The 12685-nt window shown below is 40.7% G+C and overlaps 1 protein-coding gene and 1 long non-coding RNA gene across 2 annotated transcripts; both read left to right on the forward strand.

The window, feature by feature from the left end:
• Positions 1-1121: 1121 nt before the first annotated feature.
• Positions 1122-3759, forward strand: LOC134630372 (uncharacterized). The gene is made up of 3 exons (XR_010094288.1): positions 1122-1713; positions 2314-2354; positions 2606-3759. It is a non-coding gene; the product is annotated as an uncharacterized LOC134630372 (long non-coding RNA).
• Positions 3760-5695: 1936 nt separating this feature from the next.
• LOC134630371 (troponin T, fast skeletal muscle isoforms-like) lies at positions 5696-12484 on the forward strand. The gene is made up of 9 exons (XM_063477591.2): positions 5696-5713; positions 6361-6379; positions 6515-6560; positions 6652-6768; positions 7230-7307; positions 7637-7750; positions 7824-7936; positions 8134-8224; positions 12164-12484. The coding sequence occupies exons 4-9, from the start codon at positions 6685-6687 to the stop codon at positions 12287-12289; spliced, it is 606 nt and encodes a 201-aa protein (XP_063333661.1). The 5' UTR covers positions 5696-5713; positions 6361-6379; positions 6515-6560; positions 6652-6684; the 3' UTR covers positions 12290-12484.
• Positions 12485-12685: the final 201 nt, after the last annotated feature.

Consider the following 12685-nt stretch of genomic DNA (forward strand, 5'->3'; position numbering starts at 1 on the left):
TCCGTCAGATTGATTCTTTTAAACCAGCGAATCAAAGCCTCAAAACAAGAGGTGGTTCAACATGTTGGATTTACAGCTTGAACTAACAAATCTCTCAGCTTCTCATGCTCGCACAAGTATGCTGTACATTATGTTTATGTGTCCCAGACTTCTGTGGGAGGATCAGAAACACCACCTGCCTCGCTTCCCTGACGTCCAACATCTCTCGCTCTCAGATGAAATTTGCTTGCCTAATGCAGCAGCCCCAGAATAGCATCCTGGGGTCATTTTGGCTGTCCCCTTCTCCAAACTTGAGCCTCCCTCCTTAGCACTCGACCCATCCATCTCCTTATTGAGTGCCAGAGGAAGGAGGTGGGGGCAGCAAAGGCGTGGACCATGTTCTGCCGCGGTGGACAGCCTCGCCTCTGAGCTCATTCTTTAGCCAATAGGGAGGCCGAGCGGATCGAGTATCACTATAACAGAAGGACATAATCAGCGCGGTAAGTTTGCAGAACCTTACAGCCTGTCTTGGCCAGCGGGAGCTCGTTTCTTTCAGCTTTTCTGAGGTAAGGAAGTAAGGGGAGTGAATGAGAGTGTGAATGGTAGCGAGGAAGCTCAGGTTTAGGCCTAATGTCCCCCAAACATCACCCAACCTCAGGACAGTTGAGTCCACATGCGCTAAAATCACTGCCATGAGTAGCAGAGGCTGCTGCTGAGGGCAGGGTTGAGAAGGAAACAATTAATAGTGGATCTCGGAGTAAAAAAGGCCTCCATCTTCTGTGTTTGAACCCTGTCAATGAAGTCCAGTGTTTGATGGTGCTGAGTGCCTGAAACCTTGGTAAACAACTTGTGTTTAGTGCCTTTCTGTATCTGTGAGCACCCAAAAGAAGCCCAGCCTTTGGATTACTTTTTGGCAAGTTTGTAATCTATCTAAAATCCTCAGCTGATGTTTAAGACATTTGAAAGTTCTCTGGGTTCTTACCAGACAAGCAGCTGGACTTTGTTGTTTTTCCTGTTGCTGTTTGGTTTGAGTCCAGTGACCCAGTGGAGGTTCATGCCTTTGGGATTTACAGTTGGCTTAAAGCCTCTGAAGCAGCTTTCCGCTGCAGGAGACAGAAGGTGACGCTAACGAGTTATATAACACCACGAGAACAGCGGCGACTAATCCCGTTGTTGTTTTTGGTATTTGACCTCAGATCTTTTCTGGATTGCAGGTTTTCTCTTATTTACGTTACATTTTGGTGAAGCTGTGAAAGGGCGTGGCATGTTCCCAAACTGAACCTCACATAGCTTGAGGATAAACAGTTTATCATCTTGAACAGGAGCCAAGGGGCTCACGAGTGGATGTAAAGGAATCGTCATTTTGTCATTACACCGAGCTTGGAATTTATGACATCTGGGAATTAGACCTTCAAGGCGGCCTTCCTGGGTTTATTTTAATTCTTGAGCAAAGTGCCCCCAGTTGACAGGGATCCTCAGAAGGATGATTGAAGGAACCATGTGAGAGGAGAGCCTGATAAGGAAATGAAGGTGGAATGATGGGTTGTGGTCCAGGAGAAGGAACCCAATCTTTAACATTGGGTGCACTGAAACTGGATCTGTGGGACCTGTGCAGCTGTCTCTTGGAAATAGCTGTGATGTCGGACGCCTTCATGGTGGTCTCACGCTAGTGAGGCCAATGGGCAACTAATCCAAAATCTAATCGCTGGGAAATTAAATCATGCATAAATCCAGGTCATCTGTGTTTGTCATTGCAGGCTTTTGATTAGATCTTAGATCCAAACTGGGATTTTCCAGCAGGATCAGGATACTGTTGATGACTGTAGAGTGGCAGCATCTTTTATTCTTTGACACACGGTGATGGAAAATATTTAAATTTCTTTAAGGTTCCTTTTTTCACTCAACAGCAGCCCAACATCTATCCTCTGAGCAGCTGGAAAAAAGACTATTTGCATAAATCTATGTTTGGCTCCCTTCTCACTTATCATGAGAGAAGCAAATTCAGCCCTGAGGCTCAAATTTCAGTCGACAGTCTAATTATAAACTGAAGAAGATTTGGAAGCGACAGATCTTAGGAATGCCTTTAATGCAACATGCAAGATAAATTTTATTGACAATCATTTCTAAATAATTCTACTCAAAGATTTCTATATTATTATTTTGTGGAGGTGTAGGAGCAAACTGTGTAGGCAGGCAGGGTGAGGTATGGTCTGGGTGGAGCCACTGAGACATATTTAAGACATCTGCAACTTAATCCTGAGCTATAAATACATGCAGGCTGGGCAGTCGCTTCTTACACACACTTAAAGTTTCTGTTTTCTATTCTGATTTTAGGTTGCAAAGTCCACTGTCATCATGTCTGACACAGAGGAAGTGTAAGTCAACCCACATTTTTATTCACAAATTCTAAGATTTTAATCTTCTAGCAGTAGAATGGCCAAAAAACGTTTGACTTAAGGCCTTTTTGTGAGCTAGAATCTTAAATTGCTGGACAACACTAATAAAGAAGATCCCGAGCTAAGATGATTTAGTCAAATAGCCGTTTTCACTGTAAACCACAAATTTTCATGTTTGATTTCGATGAGCTGCAACATTTCTAAGCACTCCTTTGTGTTCTGTCTTGCAGTGGGGTCGAGGGTAAGTAGCACCACCACTCCTGATTATATATCTAAAAAAATGATCCACCCCTAAAATTAGGTCCAGGTACAGTCGGGAGTTCCATGCTAAAGGCCCAGGATTACTTCTGAATCTTGTCTAACTGACTTTCCATCCCCTGTAGAGAGTTATTTGAACTGGACAAATTGCAGGTTTGGCTTGACTCCTCCAGATTCAAGTTGTGCAATAATGCTCTCTCTCCTTCAAGCAAATGACCACACCAGCACTGACAACAGGCCAGTGCTTTTTATGCTTTGTGAGATTAAAATCTAAACTTTTAGAAACATGAATCGCACAAAGCGGCACAGTCCTGTTGGCAGAGAGTCCTGCAGCTCTGCATGACAATCTGCAAATGTGCAGTCCTCCTGAGCTGAACACACTTTGAAAACAACTTGGAAGTTTTGCTCCAATCAGCTCATGAGGACTGTTTTGTGTATGCTTAGCATGGATCCCCAGTGTACCCACATTTTGCTTTTGTATTCTGTCAAAAATGGGTACATATGGGATCTTTTAATAATATTCTTCTGCTCCTCTCTTTCTCGGACGGACGTGAAGAATACGATGGTAAGACACAACCTCCAGACTCCGGATGATAAGTCTCACGTCACTGATACTAATTTGTTAGTCGTCCCTGAACAGGTTTTTGTGGCATGCTAGTTAACTCTAACATAACCTGAGATAAGTGAAGACACAGGTTGTAAACAAAGTTGGTTGGCGTCAGGTTAGAATCTCTCTTTTGTCTTTGACCGCATCCAATTGCAGTGCAGGTATTTCCAGGAATCGATCACATTTCATCAATGAGTGACTGACCTTTTCTTTCCTGTAACTGCTTGCTGTCTCACCTGCTTTAGCATCATCCAGTGACAGTTCGTTTGAACTGCCTCACCACGAACCTCCTCATATCTCATATCTCACATCTCCTCCTTTCATCCACTGACCGCCTCCTTCCCTCTTCCATTTCTCCTGCTTCCATTAACCCTCTCACTGCCCTTCCTCTCCCCTGGTGACTCGCTGCATGTTGTGTAGCTGTAGAAGAGGAGGTAGTAGTGGAGGTAGAGGTGGCCCCTGAGGCGGCCCCTGAGCCAGAGCCAGAACCACAGCCAGAGCCAGAACCAGAACCAGAACCAGTGGTAGAACCAGAACCAGAACCTGAGCCTGAGCCTGAGCCTGAAGGTATGTGGCATGAAGGGGGGAAGAGGGTATTGGATCCTTTCCCAGGCGTCACATGCGCTCCGGCAGCTACAGCCAGTTAGTTCGATATAACTAACCCTGATGTGCAGCCCAGTCTCACTGCAAAACGAGCAGGAGCAATGCTGGTCCCCATGAGTGTCACAACAAAGGGTTTAAACATGTAATTATGTTCGTATACATGTAACTCCACAAGACATGATTGTTGAAAAGCCCCTAAAGTCTTTCAGTGAAAGTTGACATGACTTTCAACCTCTTGAGTTTATTTATATTTGTATTAATTTTAGCTTTACTGTCATTTCTAGTTTATGTTCGATCACCCTTTGGTCATGGTAAAAGGTAAATGGTCTGCTTCTTATATAGCCCTTTTCTACTCTATCTGAGCACTCAAAGCACTTTACACAACTTGCCTCTTCACCCATTCACACCCGCACTTTTTTCTATGCTCTTTCAATGTTTGCAAACTAAAAGCATTTGGTTAATTTTAGACAGACTTAGTCCTTTTCCCAACTTCTTTTCCCACAAAAAATGTCCACAGTTATACACCCTGTATTGTAAACACACAACATGTTTGTATCTTGAACCCGACTACAATCGGTTTAGCACTGAACATTTTGCTGTGAGATTGGTCTATACCTTCTCCATGTCTGCTAATGTTAAGCTAACACTACCTTTCTTTTACCTCCACATGAATTCAGAGACAGGGCATTCATGCAGAAGCTGAAAATGCTATGTTTGAACTACTAAGGTCAGAAAGTGAAAACATGCTAATAAGCTCACTCCTTCAGCTATAGCTAATAGATTTGTGCTAATACTTTAACTTTCCATTAGCTCTCCATTCTAAAAATGTTATCTTTGAGAAGCTGGGACATGTTTTTGGTGTTATCTTTCTAAACACCAATAAATTTGCATCTGCTTCTTTAGTAACAAATAATTTTACAGTTCTTGCTAGATGGCTTTTCCACTAGCCTAGCTCACTGTATGCTAAAATATTACCACAAAATCATTTGAGAGTTGAAAAATCTAAGACAACCAATAGAAAAATAGAAAAATAGATTTTTTTTATTTCAACCCTGTGTTTACTACTGCACAACATGTAACCAATTAGTCTCTTTGATAGGATTTAAAAATTGGATAAAATTGGTACCATACCTGCAGGATAGGCTTCATCTGATTGCTCCCTGTGGGAAGACAAACCTTAGTGCTAATAGAAGGAAAAAAAGATTTAAAAAAATAGACTCATGTTTCATCTTCCTCTTAATCTTGTATTCTGCTCAATCATGTAACATACACATGCCAAAAATAAAACATGCTAATTTGTTTTAAAACTACGTACATACCTATATCTTCTCAGTCCAGCCTCTATGGTGAAAAGGGTGAATGCAGGGTAATGTGTAGCTGAGACCTCGATAAAAACAAGGACTAGGTGTAGCCAATCATAAATGATCAATTAATATTTAAGGGATGTATTTATCTCAACCCCTTCAGTAGAAATATGAATAAGTTTGGATTTTTTGACAGCTTAGCATCTCTAATGCCATTCCCTTCTATGACTTTAGTAAACAGTTTGTTTGTTTTCTTTTGTAATTTAAAGCTAACATGAAAAATATTATACATAAATGTGATTCCGTACAAACTGAACTACTGTTTTACCATCTTAGTTATCGAAGTAAAGGTAAAACTTTGCCCTTATAAGCAGCTGGCTTTCTTAATCAGTCGATTGTGGTAACCAGATTCTTTATTTTTTTAAACATGCTAAGCTTGAGTAGATCAGCTGTGTGCCTTAGTTAGACTGTGTACAGTTTGCAGCTCCCAGGCTTCCCGCTAACGCTGTTCTGTTCTGCTTTTTGTTTTGGATGCCTGCTGCATGCAGACCCCACTGAAGAGGAAGGTATGTAGATTTAAAAACTTCAATCTTAAATCTGTCATTCTGGTTTTGGGAAGGACTACAGTGTCCAGGTCTGACGTCTGTACTCAGGGAACGCCTGCTGTCTGTCCAAATTTTACCTGTCTGTGTGAATCCAGGAGCGCTGGCCCTAATTGGCATCCAAATATGAAGGTGAAAAATTTGGAACCACTAGTGGAGAAGGAAGGGCGAATGAATATGAAATGCTAACACGTGCTTCACTGCACAGCGACCCCACACTCTTGCTATGCCACTTGTCATCTGCATGGCATGAAGCCGCCAGAATCTGGGTTCCGATAAATGAAGGAAACAGGGAAATGTTTTGCTTGGGGTCAAGCCAAAAACAAAAAAAGACATATTCTCTGTATCAGTGTGAAACCAAAGACCAACGTTAACAATTCAGGTTTACTTTAACTGCACACCTGTTTAAACTGTTTGTAATACATGTTTGCTCTTATTTGACTGTTGTTCTAACCCTAACTTAAAAAGTGATTAGCCTATCCTTTTAAACTGTCTAATCTGTCACCTTGATCCAAAGCCACACTGAGTAATGCTTGGGTTTACTGAAATAATCTGTTTTCTTTCTAATCTGGTGAAATGCACTCATCCCCTCTTCACTTCTTAACCTGCAGAGGAGAAGCCAAAGTTCAAGTAAGTTCCTTCTTATGTAGTCTGACTTCAAATGATTCCTGTAGACATTTAAATCGGAGTTATTTGGGCAAAAAAGACAAAGGAAACTTTAAATTAGTGTGCCGGTACACTCAAAACCCCCACGCTCTCTTGCAGGCCCACCGCCCCAAAAATCCCAGAGGGTGAGAAAGTGGACTTTGATGTAAGTCCGCCTGCAGTGTAGAAGAGATTTTGTTCATTTACGGGTGTTTCTTTGCACAGCTGAATACTGCTTCTGTTGATCCGCCCCGCAGGACATCCAGAAGAAACGTCAGAACAAGGATCTGATGGAGCTGCAGGCCCTGATCGATGCTCACTTTGAGCACAGGAAGAAGGAGGAGGAGGAGCTGATCGCCCTCAAGGAGAGGATTGTAAGTTTTTAGCTAATGGGTAGTATTATCTGTTCATATTTCCATGGAACTGGAAAATTGCAAAAAGCCTTCCACAATAATTCATCCACACAGGAAATACTTCCTGCCTTTTGCAGTTGGTGACTGGCTCTCATTTCTGGCCAAGGAATGGCTTCTAAAGGCTGAGCTCTGTTGGCTCTGCATGTCTTCTCAATGTGATTAATTTTATTAAATAAAATTTGGTTCACAGACAAGCTGATAATGACACAAATCAAAGGGAGAAAAGACAAAACATCAACAATAAAAACACTAAAAAATATCATGGGAACAATAAAACACTACATTTTTAATTTTTACATTTTTGTAATTAAAAAAATATTTGAATTATCTTAGTGGAGATACAAAGCAAAAACAAGGACACTCACTGTGTGGTGTGTGAGTTATCTTTGTTTTCTAACCCAACGTTTGCTCCTGTCCCATAGGAGAAGCGTCGTGCCGAGAGGGCCGAGCAGCAGAGGGTCCGCACTGAGAAGGAAAAGGAGCGCCAGGCCAGACGTGAGGTGTGTTATTTTCAAACTATGAAAATGTGAGTGCTATATGAATATATGGAGCAAAGACAAAATGTCTTGGTGCAGATATATAAACATAACCTTTTAAAATGTTCCCTTGAAAAGAGAGAACGTAGTTGGAGTTTCTTGTGACTTCCATTTGTAGGCAGCAAAGTATTTAAAGCCAGTTTTTCCAGGTTCAGGATGAATAAGTGCAGCTAATTTTAGTCCTGGGACCCGATGTTGTAAGTACTGTGTTCAAATTGGTGGTTACCAGGGACGATCAGAGAGCGGGTGGTGGATGCAGAGGTCTCACTCTGAGGTATTTTTTGTCAAATCAGGAAGAGAGGCGGATCAGGGAGGAGGCTGATGCCAAGAAGAAGGCAGATGAGGATGCCAAGAAGAAGTCGGCTCTGTCCAGCATGGGCTCCCAGTACAGCAGTCACCTGCAGAGAGTCAGTATACATGCACACAGACACACACACAGTGTCTATGGGATCAGCTGTTGACCTGCATCTGTCCAAACAGGCTGACCAGAAGAGAGGAGGAAAGAAAGAGACTGAGAGGGAGAAGAAGAAGAAGATCCTGGCCGCCAGGCGCAAGGCGCTGAACATCGACCATCTGAACGAGGAAAAGCTGAAGTACGACTCGACTGTGAAACTAAAACTATAAACTTAGACTTTTACGCCTGTGTAAAATAGTTTGAACGTCTTAGAAATGTCCTAGAAAATGGTAAAAAACCTCAACAAAGTAAAGACAAGGAACTGAATGTGCCAGAAGCAAAATCCACCTGTCAGAAGAACTGCTTGGTTTATTTGTGTTCTTGTGTTTGCTGCAGGGAAAAGATAAAAGAGCTGCATGACTGGATGACCCAGCTGGAGTCTGAGAAGTTCGACCACACGGAGAGACTGAAGAGGCAGAAGTACGAGGTGAGACGGCGTCCTCGTGAGCGCCCACGATGGCGTCTCTGACTGAGAACTTCTCAGCCAATTTCATGCATTTAGACAAGAACAATAAGACGGGTTTGAGAGAGGTCAGTGGGATGAGAAAAGAATAATATTTTACATTTCTTTTCATTTGAATTATTTAATACTTATTTAAATACCATAAAACTATTTTCCTGCTTTTCTTTGATTTCAGTTTAAAATGTGTTTTTTCATTTTCTGGGTTTTCCCTTTTATATGAGACAAAAAGTTCTCTTTCCATATATTTTATCACAATTTTTTTTGGTTTATTCCCATAATTAGTTGATGAGTTTATCCTGACATTAATCTAAACATGTTTTGAACTGAATGCTAAAATATGATTATGTTTTTAAAATTTTTAAGGTTTTTAGGGCATTTTCCATTGAAAATATTTCATTACAATTTCATAAAAACCAGAAGGTGGGATTTCTTTCACTACTAGTTTGTTTCTTATTTACTTGATTCTCTTGATTTTTTTTATAGTTCACTAAATCCAAAGATTTGTGGGACACCTAATATTTTTAATGACTTAAGAAATCATATATGTAAGTAATCATTTATGCAACAAATTATATTATCAATTATTGTATATAATGAATTATTAATTTGTTACATACAATAATTAATCATTTGTTACATACAAATTAATAATTAGTATATAATAAACATTCAGCTACAGAGGAGACAGATTTGCTTTTGTTGAACTTTTATCTACTTGTTTGTTGTTAAGCATTATGTTTATTTACAGACTTTTACTTTACCTCAAATTATCTTAATTAAATTAAATTTGACCATTTAATAATATAGATAAATAGTCATAAATAGTCTAAAGTTAAGAGCACAAATGACTCGGTGCTTCAGACGTGCCAGGTTTGTTGTAGTTTGGTTTTGGTTGATGAGGCTGGCATCCCAAGGTCACCTCGGGATTTGAACCCTCGATATACTCTTGATTTCCTCCAGGTTACTACCCTGCGTAAGAGAATCGAGGAGCTCAGTAAATTGTAAGTAGTGCAGCTGAGCAGCACTCCTGCCGTCTCCCTGCATGTTAGCATGGGGACAGTCAGAGCAAAGCGCCCCCGCTGGCTGACATAGGAAACAACACACCACCTGATTAAAAAGCGAGAGAGACAAAAGAGGACCGAGGAGTTTGTTTCCAAAAGGTGACACGTGCTCATGGGATTCCAGGAACCTCTTATGAATAAGAGTGGGTTTTTTTTGTTTTGTTTTGTTTTTTGTTGTTTGTTTGTTTGTTTGTTTTGGGGGGGTATGTTAACCAGAACTTTTTGCCAGGATTGTTTTTTTAAAACAAGGATCTCAGAGAACCAGTCTTAAAATGACTGGAACTGATTTTATATTCAGTGAGTTTAAATGTGGACAGAGATCCTGCCTCCATATACTTTAAAAAATGACCTGTATATAATATCTATATAAAAATATATTTATAGCATCTATATTAGCACAAGAGCTCTCTGTTTATATTATTATAACTACTACATGACTATGCTACTGTACTGTTTGACCTGTTTTGCAGGTGACAACTGCAAAGAAAAATAAGATATTTTACTGAGAAAAATAAAGAAAAAGGTAGGGGTGCTAGATGTCGTTTAGACGCTTGGCAAGATTCTTTATAGGCCTAAGAAGCGCCTCTATACCAAGTTTGGTTGTTCAACTCCAGATCGTGTAGGAGTATTTGTGCATTATAGTAAAATATACATCTAATGTCATGCATTTAATGTTAAATGGATGCATTGCAGAGAACTGCAACCGCACTTTTAAATTAGTAAAACTCCAATATTTGTCATAAGCCACAGTTTCTTGTACGTTGGTGAAACAAAGAGAAACTGGATGAACACGGTGCCAGTTTTGGACTCAAACTCTCCGTTTGTAAGCAGATGAATAATATCTAAAGTGTCTGTAAAGGTGGTGCTGAGTGACTGTGATGCTCAGTTTTACATCACACAGCCTCAGTTATGTGTTTGAGCGAGCATAAAGGTAAGTCAGGGTTTGGTGAGGTTTCACAGCTGAGCTAAAGGGGAATTAAATGTTTGTGCTCCTTTGTGGGAAACCACAGCAGACGTGCTTAATTTGGTGACATCACAGGACAGAAGAAACTCTGGGTAACAAAAAGATTCTTATGCACGGCGCTGCCTTGGTTTCCCATGATGCTTTGGCCCGCAGCTTTCAGCCCACTGAGCCCGTTCAGCTGAAGGAGTCGTTCTCCAAGGTAAAGGTATCCTGCTGCAAGTTAAAGCTGCTGCTGTGTCGTTTCCAGGTTCTCACGTACAGGATTCGCATTGATGAGTTGCAAAAGCAGTGAGTATTGTCATTGCTGCCTTCGCCAGCACCCAATAATCCCCCCAAAGTATAACTTAATTTAACTCCACATGATAACGTGATAATGTGATAACTCTCCCCTCAGCAAGACATAACTGTCATAACACTGAGACAGTTCATGTCGGTTTAAGGCTGAAAACTAATAGGGACAGAGTACATCAAGCTAGTTACAGTATGATGAAACACCAGACACCCTGCAGGGAAATTTTAGTGTCTAAGAGAGCAGCCTGTTATTGTGTGTGCAGGAATAACAGCTGAGTTATCACAGTGCATTATTTGTTTTCCGTGTCAATTTAGACCCTTCAGTGATAACACCCTAGCCTTGACCCTAACCATTTAATTTATCATTAACATTATAAAATGACATGAAAAGGTCTTAGAAGATCAAGCATGCATCTTATGAAGAATTTTAGATAGAAGACTGCTAGTTTTATCCCTCAAACAGTCAGAATCATACAATAAACACAAGAACACCTCAGTAACACTGCCACAGATGGTTCAGTTCCAATCCCGGTCCAGACACAGGCCAAAAACATCTCAGCTGTCATGTTGTTTGGACTCTGTTGGTCAGCCAGGCTAACGAGCTCAAGTACTTAATGCAGAGGTGTTTAATAGAAGGGTGCAGCTGCATCATCACGCTGCATTCTCTGTTTTCCAAAGCTCATTTTCTACCCTGAACATTAAGTACTCACCCTAAGACATCAAACATGACACATGAAACCTTTCACAATATGTCAGTTACATTCGCTTTCTTTCTGGCAGCAGGTGGGCGGAGCTTTGGTGCTTACAGACTGAGCTGCGTGCCTGCGATGACCATATTTGGGAAATATGCTCTTTATTAAGTATAGAAAAAAAAAACTGTCTGGACATTTCGAGCAGTCTAAAGCCTGAGCATTCACAGACTCACAGGTCTTAATTAGAGCAAACACAACTGTAACGGTGCATATACGATCGAAAATAAAGGGGGTGGATTTGAGGTAGTGCCTTTGGATTAATTAAGCCCACGCAGGTAAGTACAGCATGAGTTGTGCATGCGAGCTGAATTTCCCGGGTTGTTTTTTCTGCTGTCCAAAATCCCACTCAAAACATACACTAAACAGACCCTAAACAATTTATGAGGATTTTCATGTTTTTTCTGAATGAAGATATTTTCCATATCTCAAAAAGATAATATATAAGATTTTAATATTTTCAGTTACTTTTTTAAATGATTGCTGCACAAAATTTTAACAAAAATCTAAATCTGTACGGTTGGGTAAAAACACACCCATCCGTTTCTTTAACTGAGAAGAGATTTTTATTTTAATCAGCCAGTTTCCTCAAGGGATTTTGGACAAACATGCTTGCAGCTAGTGAAATGCTCTCAGCTTCATATGTGATGATGCAAAACATGTTTTTGCACTCTCCTCGTGCTTGACTTCTACCAAGGAGTCTTTGAGCTGTTCACTGCTGTTCTCTGAAGTTTGAGTTTGAGTCTAAATTTGCAAATCAGCATCGACGGCATCGCACAATGTGAGAACCGCTCAAAGTTCTGAAATATGTCCAATTTCTGTGCGTTTCGCATTACAGCAGCAAGAAGGGAGCCGCCCGCCGCAGAAAGTAGATCAACTCGGCCCGCCAGTGCCCAGAAACCAAACCAGGATCATCTCGGACACACGCCTGATGAAGCAATGCACGCTGTGGCAAAGGTCTTAGCTCAGAAGAAGCCTGTAATGCTGAGGTTTACCCTGCAGCCAACCAACCACACTATGAAACATGCAACCAGGAGCCTTTAGCTGCTCTTCAGTAGGAATAAAAACCATTAAACTTTGTTGCCGTCACGCTTCCTCACCCTGGACTGTTTGGTTCTCAGTATTTTTGTAAATAAAGTGTGACACTTCAAGCCATGTCTGTAGATCTGTTGTTCTTTAGTAAATCAATAAAGTTCAGTATTTTTAGACGTGTAATTTTAAAGTCGTTTCTTCAACACTGTTAAATGACCCGGCAGGAAACAGAGGCCCTGCTTTTATCAGAGTCTCCAAATATTTTAGGTTTTGCAAGTGATCAGTATGCACATTATCATTTTTAATTGAGGGAGGGAAACTAGTTTAT

The sequence above is a fragment of the Pelmatolapia mariae genome, linkage group LG7 (assembly GCF_036321145.2).
Source record: "Pelmatolapia mariae isolate MD_Pm_ZW linkage group LG7, Pm_UMD_F_2, whole genome shotgun sequence".
Classification (NCBI taxonomy): Eukaryota; Metazoa; Chordata; class Actinopteri; order Cichliformes; family Cichlidae; genus Pelmatolapia; species Pelmatolapia mariae.

Excerpts from the sequence above, each read along its gene's own strand:
- LOC134630371 (XM_063477591.2), top strand. The coding sequence starts at position 6,685 with ATGGAGCTGCAGGCCCTGATCGATGCTCACTTTGAGCACAGGAAGAAG. Across the intron at positions 7,308-7,636 it reads AGCGCCAGGCCAGACGTGAG|GAAGAGAGGCGGATCAGGGA; the intron begins GTGTGTTATTTT and ends TTGTCAAATCAG. Across the intron at positions 8,225-12,163 it reads TGAAGAGGCAGAAGTACGAG|CAGCAAGAAGGGAGCCGCCC; the intron begins GTGAGACGGCGT and ends TTCGCATTACAG.